The 12718-nt window shown below is 48.0% G+C and overlaps 6 protein-coding genes across 6 annotated transcripts; 3 read left to right on the top strand and 3 right to left on the bottom strand.

The window, feature by feature from the left end:
• Window positions 1-297: 297 nt before the first annotated feature.
• On the bottom strand, window positions 298-1405 carry N7466_008659 (translation initiation factor eIF2 subunit alpha; the record flags this gene model as incomplete). The annotated part of the gene is made up of 4 exons (XM_057168048.1): window positions 298-775; window positions 833-1040; window positions 1100-1262; window positions 1328-1405. 4 exons carry the CDS (start codon window positions 1403-1405, stop codon window positions 298-300), a joined length of 927 nt encoding a protein of 308 aa, XP_057018679.1.
• Window positions 1406-2125: 720 nt separating this feature from the next.
• N7466_008658 (SulP family inorganic anion transporter) lies at window positions 2126-4602 on the top strand (the record flags this gene model as incomplete). Its single annotated transcript, XM_057168047.1, has 4 exons — window positions 2126-2562; window positions 2644-3273; window positions 3331-3850; window positions 3904-4602. 4 exons carry the CDS (start codon window positions 2126-2128, stop codon window positions 4600-4602), a joined length of 2286 nt encoding a protein of 761 aa, XP_057018678.1.
• A 583-nt stretch (window positions 4603-5185) lies between these two features.
• N7466_008657 (uncharacterized protein) lies at window positions 5186-6238 on the bottom strand (the record flags this gene model as incomplete). Its single annotated transcript, XM_057168046.1, has 1 exon — window positions 5186-6238. One exon carries the CDS (start codon window positions 6236-6238, stop codon window positions 5186-5188), a length of 1053 nt encoding a protein of 350 aa, XP_057018677.1.
• A 407-nt stretch (window positions 6239-6645) lies between these two features.
• On the bottom strand, window positions 6646-8029 carry N7466_008656 (F-box protein; the record flags this gene model as incomplete). Its single annotated transcript, XM_057168045.1, has 3 exons — window positions 6646-7273; window positions 7323-7811; window positions 7899-8029. 3 exons carry the CDS (start codon window positions 8027-8029, stop codon window positions 6646-6648), a joined length of 1248 nt encoding a protein of 415 aa, XP_057018676.1.
• A 604-nt stretch (window positions 8030-8633) lies between these two features.
• On the top strand, window positions 8634-9706 carry N7466_008655 (oxidoreductase, short chain dehydrogenase/reductase family superfamily; the record flags this gene model as incomplete). The annotated part of the gene is made up of 4 exons (XM_057168044.1): window positions 8634-8703; window positions 8796-9422; window positions 9481-9577; window positions 9640-9706. The coding sequence occupies 4 exons, from the start codon at window positions 8634-8636 to the stop codon at window positions 9704-9706; spliced, it is 861 nt and encodes a 286-aa protein (XP_057018675.1).
• Window positions 9707-10519: 813 nt separating this feature from the next.
• On the top strand, window positions 10520-12496 carry N7466_008654 (flavin-containing monooxygenase; the record flags this gene model as incomplete). Its single annotated transcript, XM_057168043.1, has 3 exons — window positions 10520-10831; window positions 10895-11158; window positions 11213-12496. 3 exons carry the CDS (start codon window positions 10520-10522, stop codon window positions 12494-12496), a joined length of 1860 nt encoding a protein of 619 aa, XP_057018674.1.
• Window positions 12497-12718: the final 222 nt, after the last annotated feature.

Below are 12718 nucleotides of genomic sequence, written 5' to 3'. Positions count from 1 at the left end.
TAGTATGTAGTATACGGTATATAGTATGATAGGGCTACTAGAAGCCCTTCTCTTTCAACATTGAAGGCTCCGAGAATTTGACAGGTATGGGAGAGTAGTAGTTAGGCGAGAGTCCGATTCTATGTTAATGACGCCTGATGGCAAACGATACCTCCCCCTCAAGCGCTTGAAAGCTACTGAACGGTATGTCTTGACGAACCTTGAAAGGGCCTGTCGCTCTTTCTTTTTTTATGTTACAGACGAGTAGTAGCCTTAGGAACTACCATGATCAAAAACAATTGTCGCTATACTATTCCTTTATTCGGGCACAGCATCATCACTCTCGGAACCACTCTCGTCTCCGCTAACCTCCTGGTTCTCACGCTCACGCTTCTCCATAAGCTCCTGGAGAATAGCATCATCATGCTCGGTAACGGCCTTGGGTGCCATCTTGACGGTGCAGTTACCACCAGCGGCCTTGATGTGGGCTTCGATTCTTAGAATTCCGGCCTCCAGCTGCTTGATACCCAGCTGCTTGTCCAGACATTGGCTGGTCAGAACGTACAGAGGGGGAGCAACAAGCTTGACCTTGATCTGGTTCTCAGGGGTGTTTTCGGCCTCGGCGGTGCGAAGGGCGGCCTTGACGGCATCGATGCCTTCGTAGCTGAAGCAAGTGACTTCAATATCGGCACGGATCTTGGTAGGGGCGGGGGTGAGCTTCTTGCTGATGTAAAGCTGCAATTCCTTCTTCACGGACTCGCTGGGGAACTCGATCTCATTCCACACCTCGGGGTTACTAAAGAAGTCGGTCAGTGATTGTTCGCCTCCACATCAAGTACCGTAGGGGACGTACGAGATGGAGATCTTGAATGCATCGTGGGAGTGGCCGTATTTCTTGTCCAAAGGCCAGGCAATCTGCTGGTAGAGGGTCTCGAGAGGAGTCTGGGCCGCCTCGGCGACGTGGCGCAAGATGGAGTGCACCGCCTTGCTCTTGTTGTAACGCTCCTCACACTTGACCACATCCTCGGGGGAGACACGACGCTTCGACAAATCGATGTAACCTTTAAACGCCATATGAGTCAGTCACTAGTTCTTTGTAGTAAGATCAAGGGCTGCTTACCCTTCTCCTTGTCGACACGGAGCACGATAACAACCTCGTTGCGGCCGATACGGATGAGCTTTTGGATACTGCGAATACGTCTTCGGGACAGCTCAGAGAGCAGGATCATGCCGTCGATGTTGTCGTATTCGAGCAGCTTCACGTATGCGCCCATTTCGGCGATCTACCCCGGAAGAAAAACGAATGAGCATGGCCGAGCGCGATTAGATAGTGGCTTTCAGATCCTACCTGCTTGACATTGACCATGACATAGCTGTCGACCTCAGGGAACTTGTCCTCGTAGAAACGACAATTTGTTAAAGACATTTTGGCGGGGTTGCGATCTGATTTTCAGCAACGGGGTTTTGGCGGGAAAAAGGACTGATGAGACGGCAGTCCAAGAAGCAGCGGTGGGCTCAATCCTAAGCAAAGGGTTCTGAGCAAATCGACAAGACCAAGGGGCTGGAGAGTGTATCGTCGGGGCGGAAGCACAATCACTTCAAATCACTATTGTGGCGGGCTCAAAACCCACACGGTCACGTGAGGGAGGTGACTTTCCCAAATTAACACGTGACTCACCGCCTCAGTATCTTCGATTATGTCACCGCTATTGATCCGCGGCATTTGTTACAGACCGCATAGATAGTACTACTTTAATGTGCATCACCTACTCCACCAGCTTCATTTTTAGTCCCGTCTGGATGTTGCACAGCCGAACTCGAAACACACATTACAGAAAAGAACCATGCTGATTGGTCCTTATACTTCCAATTGCATTACTAGACACGATAGCTCCCTACATTTCCTGTGACAACTCTGCGACAACTCTGCATGAACGACTAGTAGCTGGCCCCGCTTATCAGACCCTAGTGGACACCGCCCTTGCTAGCCAGCCACGACCATCGGCTTGTTTTTTTTCTTTTTTCCCCTTCCCTCCCAATAAAAGCCTCTCTTATAATCTTTCCATCTCATTCCATGGATGGAGGGTTGGGATCTATTTCTTCTCTGAATCCAGCTTGTCGTTTGGTTCTTCCCTAAGCAAGCACGATGTCCGACTCTAGTCCGCAACTCGGCCAAGATACTGACGATGCCCGCAATCTACGAGATCGCCTGGCTGATATCTTCCGCCAAAGACCTTTCGCCGCAACCGATGATTCGGGATCACAGGGTGGCCAAGGCCTGGGAATTACGAGCGAACCGGATGTAAGAACCCGCCTTTTGGAGTCGTACGACCGTTCAGACCCTGCGTGCGGCGAAAGACGTTGCAGTCATGGTACTTTCTCTCCGCACGTCGACGCGGCCGACAGATTCGCATATATGGGGTCCTCAAGCAGTCATGTCGCAATCAATGGGGGTAGAGAAGGAATGGCATCCAGCCCCCTCCGCGGCGGTGATGGTTGTCCGGAGTCTCACCAAGATTCGGAATATGCGTCGCAAATGAAATCGTCCATCTCCGCCCTCTCTAATCACGATTCTAAAAAACTGTAAGCCTCATTTGATGTAAACTGTTGACGAGGCACTGTAGGCCACCTAAAAAATGAAGGAAGCTGACTAGCTCTTTACAGTTACCTATCCTATTACATTCCTTTCTTCAATTGGATTGGGCAGTACCGCTGGTCTTTTCTCCGTGGAGATCTGGTAGCAGCATTGACCATCTCCTCTGTCTATATCCCAATGGCCTTATCCCTGGCCTCCAATCTTGCACATGCACCTCCAGTCAACGGTCTTTACTCCTTTGTCATACACCCATTGGTCTATGCGATCCTGGGAAGCTGCCCGCTTTTGGTTGTTGGACCAGAGGCGGCAGGCTCTCTGCTTACGGGAGCCATTGTCAAGGCCAGCCTTACACCCGAAGACTCACCGGAAGATATACTGGTGAAGAGTTCTATGGTGATAGGAATAGCAACCGCGATGACGGGGGCTATGATTCTTATTGCCGGATTGACTCGTCTAGGATTTCTGGATAACATGCTCAGTCGGCCCTTCCTCAGAGGTTTCATTACAGCCATTGGTTTCGTTATTTTTGTGGACCAGCTTATCCCGCAATTGGGTCTTTCGGAGATTGCAAAGGAAACCGGTGCTAGTCATGGTACCACAGTTTCCAAAATGACGTTCATTGTTCGCAATATCGGTGAAAGCCATGGCCTCACCGCCATAGTTTCGCTCGTGAGCTTTGGCACCATTATGCTTTTCCGGTATGTGCTATTCACCTGTTCTTAGTAGAATTCTGTATCACTGACAGTCATTTTTAGAACATTGAAAAAGTTCATGGAACCTCGTTTCCCCCAAGTGGTCTACTTTCCTGATCGCTTTTTTGTCGTCTTACTATCGGGAATCTTGGCCTGGTCTCTTGGTTGGGAGGAGAAAGGTCTTGAACTGCTGGGATCCACCGAGGTCACTGCAAGCCGCCTTTTCGCATTCCAATGGCCCTTCCAGATGAAGTATATGGAGCACATTCGCACTGCCATGAGCAAAGCCTTTATCATTACACTACTTGGGTTCTTCGAGTCTTCAGTGGCAGCTAAGGGTCTGGCAGATGTCAAGTCCGATGGCATTGAAGGTATGCAAATCAGTGCCAATCGAGAAATGGTAGCCTTGGGAGTTGCCAATCTTGTGGGTGGGTGCTTCATGAGCCTTCCAGCTTTTGGTGGATACGGTCGAAGCAAGCTTAATGCACAAACCGGTGCACGATCACCCATGAGCAGTATCTTCGTTGCCATAATTACTCTCATTGGCATTCTGGTCATTCTGCCATACCTCTACTATCTTCCGGTTCGTGACCATCCATGACCTCTCTATGAAACTGGCTGACATTCTCAAAACAGAAAGCGGTTCTTTGTTCTATGATATCTGTGGTGGCATTTTCTCTAGTTGAGGAATGTCCTCACGATTTGATCTTCTTCCTGCACCTTCGTGGATGGACCGAACTTGCGCTCATGTTCCTCATCTTCGTCACAACAATTTTCTACTCTCTTGAGCTAGGCATGGCACTTGGAATTGGTGTTTCTGTAATTATCCTCATCCGTCATGCCACTCAACCTCGCATCCAAATTCTCGGAAGGGTATCTGGTACTTCCGCCAAGTTTGCCAACGCCGAACTCCAGCCAGGGCACGTCGAGATCGTTGAAGGTGCCTTGATTGTCAAGATTCCGGAACCCCTTACATTTGCCAACACCGGTGATCTCAAGAACCGACTGCGCCGCTTGGAGCTCTACGGCACTAGTCGGGCTCATCCGTCTCTTCCTCGCATGCGACCTGCCGAGTACAACAAGAACATTATTTTCGATGTACACGGCGTCACGAGTATTGATGGTTCTGGTACACAAGTCCTCTATGAGATCGTGCGCGCCTATACAGAGGAAGGGACAAGGGTTTTCTTCTGTCGACTACCCAATGACCGTGTGTTCCGCATGTTCGAGCTAAGTGGTATTGTTGAGGAATGTGGTGGTATGACACACTTCGTTCCTAGCGTTGATGAAGCCCTTCAATTGGCAGAATCAGAAGACCGGTGGGACGGAAATTGAAGTCGGATCATATGCCGCTTCTGACCATCTGTGTAACATCGGAAGTTCTTCTTCCTTTGATTGACTGACCCAGCATTGTCCTCGAGGCTTGCTTTGTAGATAACGACGATATGTTGTGATATTTCAGTTGCTGTTATCTAGCGATGAATTTCGATTTGATTTTTGTATCTCAAGAATGGTTACTACCAATAGAACACCATCAGCCGCGCAAGCCGGACATTCCAATAACTTGTTGTTCTCGAAGTGAAGGTCGGTGAGATTAAGCAACCCATGGCTTTCGCTGAGATCCAATGGCTGCGATGCTTTTGATCCCAAAAATGGGATGAATATCTTGCGCATGGCCTTGGTTCTGTGGGTCGAAGCCCCGACCTTCGTCCCTAGTAGTTGAAGGGAGGCCCTGCGGTCTCTTGTCTCCGCACCAATGCGAAATGCTGGGGCGAGACAGGAGTTAACGTGGCCCGGCAGTACAACTGACATTCAGCTCGGTAGCAGCGGGGTATCGTCTGCCCGTCCTCATAGAAGAAAGCCTTCCGAGTAATTGACGGACAGTGGAAAATTCAAGATTTCACAAGCAGCGTGTAATTCATGTAGCCGATTGATCTCCGATGACAGCCTTGCTAATGACGGCCCGTAGCAAAGTTTCGCTAGCACGAAGAACCAGCTTGTTTCTAGCTGGGACTCCATCCTCATCCTGATCCTCTGCCCGAGAAACATCCACAACGAGTTTCATGCGCCCTTCGCTTCCCAAAACAAAAGCCCCACATGAAGCTTTGGACAAACGGACATGCTGCTTAGCAGGTTGATTCTTCGACGAGCCTTTTAAATCAAGCTGCATCGCAAGATGCGTCTCAAGATAGGATGTAATATTGGCAATCAAAGGGCTGTCCAATTTCTGCTTCAAAGTACGCCTCGACGAACTCTTACCAGCGCGCAAGAATCCAGTCAAGGATGCTCGCGAGATGCTGACATTCAGTGTCCGCAATGCGGGCGCAATTAATGCCGAAAAGGCTAATGTAAGCTGAAGCTCTTTGATCACATCTTCCACGATTTCGTCACTTGTAGACTCGGACCGCAGCACATCCACGAAGATTTCCAGTCCTTGGCAGAGAAAAGCAGACGGAAGGCGGAGGGGAGCGCAGTAGGTGTCAAAATTAGACGATAAGAAAGAAATCAACGTTTGTCGCAGCGCGTTGGGACATTTAGTCAACAGTAACGGAAGATACGTCGATCCTTCGCGAGGTTCCCGTTGAGCGTTGGAATCTGCCTCGGCGAGAAGAGCAGCTTCGTAGGTTATGTTCTCGTATTGTAGTGTCACCAGGATCCCGGGGAAGGGAGATGTAGCGGCGCGTCGGCTTGGTGATGCGTCGCGTGTGGATGACCCCGCTGAGATGCATTGCCATTTACATTCTTTGAGGCTGCCAGTTTTCGACAGCGCGTCATCATCTGCTGCGCTAGCAGTGGCCTGGAGACCCGCTAAAACATCGCCGGTAAGTTGATCGCGTAATCTTGTTGCGTATGTATTCAGAGCGGACTGGTTGTTGAGGAGACTCTCGCAATCTTTCTTGTGATGCAGGGGAGAAAGACGGTGTAGAGTCCAGGAAGTGTTGAAAAGCCTCGAGTATGATGCCGTAGCCATTGCGAACGAATTAATTTACTTGGCCTTTTTTTATCGTTGACAGGTAAACTTGGAGTTGTCTATCAATAATGTTTTAAGCTTATCGATATGGACGCGCTTGGTGCAAACCAGGCAAACACATTGTTTCCCTGTTTGGTCTTAGTGCATTTCGGGTTCAAGTGGTGTTTATACATACTACTACTACTAGTAGTTAACTTAGTACTAGTACATGAGGTGACTACATGGAGGTTCTTCCAGTTTGTGCCAAATACTAATAAAGTTAGGATAGATCAAGCTCGCTGAACAGGTTTTCAAGATTGAGAACGAAAAGTTCCAGAAATTCGAGGTGAATTTGGGAATATATTGCTAACACCAAAAAAAAAGTAGTATCTGTTCTATAAAACGCTAAAACGCTCAATCTATATGCATCATGCTCGCCATCCCGATGTGCGATGACAATCTCGGCAACCAAAGAGGATAGGGATCCCGTTCCAGTGCCAGGCTTTTTCTATGTCGTGAGGAATCGCGCCACGAGACGCCAATTCTGCCTTGGCGGCATCAAACCAAAGGTCTTGCACTGAGCTATGCGGGTTTTGGACGCTCCGGTCAGATGCTCGACCCCAAACCACTGAGTTCATATGGTCTTTTTCGTGTGCTTTCATGTCATGGTAGAAATTGTACATGAAGTCCTTACGCTGCATGCGCTGGTTTCGCCCATCGCCAATCTCGGCGGAGAAGAACTCGACAATTCGGACAAATGGTGATAATGTGAGGAGGGAGCTAATCCAAGAGTCGTCTGGTTCCCCTTCAGACTCCATGGTGTATCGGATGTATGACACCAGCAAATGCATGCAGTGGTGGGTGGCTACAAGTGCCGCAGTATTGTTAAATGGGGGTTCGCGAAGGATTCGAGTCTGAAGTTCCCGGTACATTCTTTGACGCATGTGAAATGGTACTGGGACGGAGAGATTGCCGGCTTCGTGCTCTCGGAGAAGTGTGTTGGTGTGTTCGCGACGGGCCGAGGAGTAGGCTTCGAGGTAATATAATGTGTAATACCTAAGTTTGTCAGTTTCATCGCCCGGTTATGGTTCCGACAGAAGCTCACATCAAGGGCGCAAGATGAAACCACAGGCTACTTTTGCCTCGCTTCACCAGTGCTGTCCGTTCGTTCTTTTTCATTGGGAAAGAAGCTTCGTCGAACTTGGGCTCTGCTTGTTCAAATCGTTCCATCACCCTATCTGCGAGGTAATAACATAATCTCGAGCAAAGCCTCTGTCGCTGTCGCAAGCTCAACAGGTATCTATATGTATAAAGGTGACCACCTCGAGCGCTTTTGGAGGGGGGAAACAGGTCGGACAGGAGGACCACGTCATCTTCCGGATTCCGAGTGTAGGTACGGTCGCTGTCGATTGGGGAGGGGAGGCTGCCGTGTCGGTGTCGGCGAAGGTATAGGCGAACGATGGCATGTTCGTGGGAGGTCAAGACCTTGTAGAAGCTCTTGCAGACTAGCTTTAGAGGGAGAAAATCGGCGGTCCCGCAATGCGCGAAGATTAAGATTTGGATTTCGACGGGGAGGCCCCACGGCGGCAAAGGACTGGCATTGTCTAAACTGTCGCGCAGCAAAGGAAGAAAGAAAATCAGCCAGCGAACTCAAACTTCTCTATGCTACAACAAAGCTCACCCAAGCTCAGACGAGGACCCCGGTATGTCCCGTTGGGATCGATCCCTGTCCTTCGCGCCGATCTTTCTCCCTCTTTGGATCGCAGCTCGGAACTTTTGCACTGATGGCAGGATTTTGGAGAACCCACTCATTCTGGTGTCCGACAACACATAGATGAGCCGGCTTTGGCAAGGCCACGGAGGGGGAAAGGTCAAGCTTCTTAGCGTCTCAAAGAACGGGCGTTTAACATCAACGAATGACTAAGCACGGAAAAGCACAGCTCACTGTAGTCTGACGAGGTTATTCTTCTCTGTTTTCGCACAAGGCTTTAAAAGCTGCAATGTGAGTTAGCATCAAGTGAATGGAATGGTATCGAGTGAAAAAGTTTGGATTGGGTGGATCCAAGATGTGGATGGATTGGCATCATGATTCATGGCCTCGGCCCTGTTTAATTTAACCCTTGTTTACTAATAGTGATGAAGATTCAAAGACTTGATGAAACTTCAAAGAAAGGAGCCATTCACTAAAAATGCTCATATCTTCGACTATCATCATACAAGCTTGAATTATCCTCTCGTATAATCTTCGTATAATTTTTGAGCTTATTCTTGGCACTTTAATAGTCCCACTTCAAGCTGCAATCCCCACATGCTGTAGATAGCTTCCGGTCCTAGATGGATAAAATAGTTGTGAATTTAAAATCAAATTCCCCTGTGCCTTTCAACATAATCTTAGTCCTACACAAAGCTTTTCACAATGTCAATGAATGATCAAGTTCAACTTGTTTTCAAGTTTGACAATGTATACCTGCAATTACGTCATCCGTGTATGGCGTCAGGCGTCACAAATAGTCGGTCTGAAGCTTTGCAATTCTTGTGTCCTTCGTCCTTCAAACTACTATTCTACTGACAACTCCAGTAATAATCATACAAAGCAGCAGTATGAGCAACAACATCCTTGTGGTTGGTGCAACGAGAGGTCTCGGTGCCTCCCTCAGAGCATTATATGCCAAAGACTCAACCAAACATGTTTTTGCGACTTCTAGATCAGATTCAGCTCCTCAAACAGATTCATCCACTACTTGGCTGACTGGAATTGATCTTACCAAATCTGACGTGGGCCAAACATTGGTCTCACAGATCCCAGCGTCTACCAAGATCTCGACTGCCATCATTTCAGCTGGGTACTTCGGCTTCGAATCCTTCGATACTCCAGACTGGGCAAAAGAAGTCCAGATGTACACTACATCGGCAATTGCACCCGTTTTCTTGGTTCATCACCTTGTCAAATCGGGTCTGTTGGAGGAAGCCAGCAAGGTCATTCTAGTCAGCAGCGAGAGTGGCAGCATCACTCTTCGTCACGAAAAAGAAGGCGGAGGTAATTATGGACATCATGCAAGCAAAGCTGCGTTGAATATGGTGGGCAAGCTTCTTAGTTTGGACCTCAGGCCTAAGGGAATTGCTGTTGGGTTGGTGCATCCAGGCTTCATGCGAACAGAAATGACCAAAGGTGTCGGGTTTGACAAATATTGGGATGCCGGCGGTGGTAAGTAGCCTTTACCACAAAGTGAGCACCAAGTTGATATATGCTAACTTTTCTTCAGCTATTACCCCAGATGAATCAGCTCAGTCGCTTGTATCTTTCATAGAGAGTTTTGATATCCATCGGACTGGAGAGTACTGGGCACCCAGAGGACCCGCGTAAGTTGATAATGGTCTCATATTCCAAAAACTTAAGCTGATTACAGGAACCACATACACAGAGATATTGGAACTGCAGAAAGTGTTCTGGGCAAAAACCTGTCCACTCCTTTACAACTTCCATGGTAAATGGATTTGAGCGTTACATGGAGATCATATAAGTAGTATGCCCAATCATGTATGCGGTGGTAATCTAGTAAATGCTACTAGTAGTAAATGCTAGTAGATCTTCTTCAATCCACTGAGGTGTACCCATGGATGCCGTTTCTCTAGTAAATCTAAATATACATCAACAATTACATCCTCTGGAAATTGGCACAAATTATTGACTAGTGCCGTCTATGTAAGTATTGTTGGGTCTTGAGGACATGACTGATTGATGCGGGTCAATGTGGGGTGTGGATTCATATGCTCACCCCCAGTAAGTAGCATCCCCCGCATCCAGGAACTTACTAGTGCGATAGGTCGGAATTCAGTTTCAACGCAATGTTTGTAATCAAAATGCCCCTCTACTCCAATTAAAAGTCACGCAATGGGACTACTCCAAAATGGCGTTAACAGTGGAGTTGATGGTGTCGATAAGGAATATCCCAGACCTCTTACGCAATCGGGGACGACGATGGTGTTACCTATACCAAATCGGTTCCTGTGATTTTCCGAGCAAAACCGATCAATTGATTACAAGCACAACCCGATAGATACAAGTGCCACGGCTTATGGCTATATGCCTCTTGGCACGAAGCCGGATTAGGTGGCGTATAATATGTTCTAGATGGCGTGCAGAGAATATCTACATACATTAGAGACTGACCACCCATTTTATCAGCGGGGTAACATTTGAATGCATTTGTCCCGAAAATCTTTCAGTGCGTCTGGTTTCTCTTTGTCTCTTCTTTTCCGCATGCTATATCAGTAGTACGGACAGGATAAGCTGTTATAATCATGACTCTGCTGGAGAATCCCCAGATCGCTCCTTTCCCGACATTGGTCAACCTTTCACAATCGGAACCTTTCAAGGGACCTTCGGATTCAACTTCGGCACCTTCTGTGACTGTTAACCCACTCAATGAATTGACTTCAAAGGCGCCAGAGGCAAAATCCAGTTTCGTGCTAGAAGAGCATCCCGTTGATCAAGTAAGACCCATTAAAGTGGGCATTATCGGTGCTGGACTCACCGGCATCACTGCCGGCGTTTTGCTACCAGCTAAGCTACCTGGACTTGATTTACGAATCTACGACAAAAATGCCAATGTGGTATGTGAATAACTGGCTTCCCAAAATCTTTTTACGCCTGCTCTCTAATCACGTTTAATTTAGGGCGGTACGTGGTTTGAAAACACCTACCCTGGCGTAAGATGCGACATACCCGCACATGCCTACCAATCATGCTTTTCACCCAACACTCAATGGAGCGAAGAGTTTGCTCAGGGCGCAGAAATCAGAGACTACTGGCAAGGTGTTGCACAAAAGTACAATGTCTACCAGTACGTTCGACCTCAGCAACAGGTTCAAAGAGCCGAGTGGCTGAGCGATGAGGGGAAATGGAAGGTTACTATTGAGCATGTTGATGGTTCTAACAAGGTAAGATACATTTAAAGCACCGATCCATATCAAGTATACTGATTATCAACTTAGGTTTATGAAGAAAAGCTGGATGTTCTGATCAATGCCATTGGTCATTTTAACGCGTGGAAGCTACCTGATTACGAGGGAATCAAAGATTTCAAAGGCGCTCTCTTCCATTCCTCCAATTGGGATCACAATGCCGAGTTAGAGGGAAAGCGCATTGCTTTGATCGGAAATGGAGCCTCAGGGCTGCAAGTTTTGCCTTCCATCCAGCCTATTGCCAGTCACGTCGATCACTATGCTCGCAATCCAACTTGGATTGCAGACTCTTTCAGCAGTGGCAACGGTGGTGTGCGCCGCCTAGAGCCCAATATCATCCCTGAGGACCTACGAGAGTCTTTCAAAGATCCGCAGGTGTATCTCAAATACCGTACACAGGTGGAGAAGGGATTCTTCCAACGATTCGGTGCAATCTTCAAGGACACACCTGAGAACAGAGACCTAAAAGAAAAATGGTCCGAGCTGATGCTCAAACGCATTGCCGATAAGCCCGAGCTTGGAGACAAGATCATTCCGGATTTCCCTCCAAACTGTCGCCGCCCTACCCCGGGACCTGGGTACCTCGAGGCCCTGACGAAGGAAAATGTCAGTTATATTCAAACGCGCATTCAGCGATTCACAGAGAAGGGAGTTATCACAGAGGACGACGTTGAAAGAGAAGTAGACGTCGTAATCTGCTCAACAGGCGCAAATACAGATCACGCTCCCCCATTCTCGATCATCGCCAACAACATCGATCTCAAATCAGCCTGGAAGCGAGACGGCCATTTCGGGTTCCCATACACTTACCTCGGATTTGCGACGCCGGGATTCCCCAATCTTTTCTGGCTCGGTGGTCCATATGCCGCTGGTCACAGTGGAACTGTTCCAAATAGCATGGAAAATCAGATTACATTTGTTGCGAAAGTGCTTCGCAAGGTGCGAAGTCAGGGTATCAAGTCTATCGCACCATCACAGCAAGCTGCGGATGACTTTGTCGAATACTGCGACAACTTCTACCCGCGCACTGTGTGGTCTGCCAATTGCAGCTCGTGGTACAATGGAGGCCAGCCCGGTGCACGTATCCATGGCTTGTTCCCTGGCAGTGCGGCCGCTGCGAATTACATCCGCCGTGACCCCCGTTGGGAAGACTGGGAGTATACTTACGTTAACCCAAGTGGAAATCGCTTTGCTTATTTCGGAAATGGTTGGACTTCCAGGGAGTTGGATCCAGATGCGGATCTCACGCCTCATCTTAAGATCCCTGAGGATATTGACTTGAGGTCACATCTAGAAGGCTGGTGGGATGTCTGAAATTAGTATTTTATGACTTATTATGTATAGATTAACGACATTTACCTATGTGTAGCAATCATTTATCTTAAAAAGCTGAAAACATCCTAGTACGTGTAGGTGGGTTGCATTACCGATATTTGCAACTGTATTACTTGGGAAATTCGAAATTCATTCTGTTGGTACTTGGTAATTCTATATACTGTCGAACATTTCGGCTCATGTGGCTTCTTCTCTGTATTT

This window comes from Penicillium verhagenii, assembly GCF_028828195.1.
Source record: "Penicillium verhagenii strain IBT 33310 chromosome Unknown utg000008l_segment0_segment0, whole genome shotgun sequence".
Lineage (NCBI taxonomy): Eukaryota > Fungi > Ascomycota > Eurotiomycetes > Eurotiales > Aspergillaceae > Penicillium > Penicillium verhagenii.
Note: the sequence above shows the minus strand (reverse complement) of the source record. Positions and strands in the feature narration are given on the sequence as shown.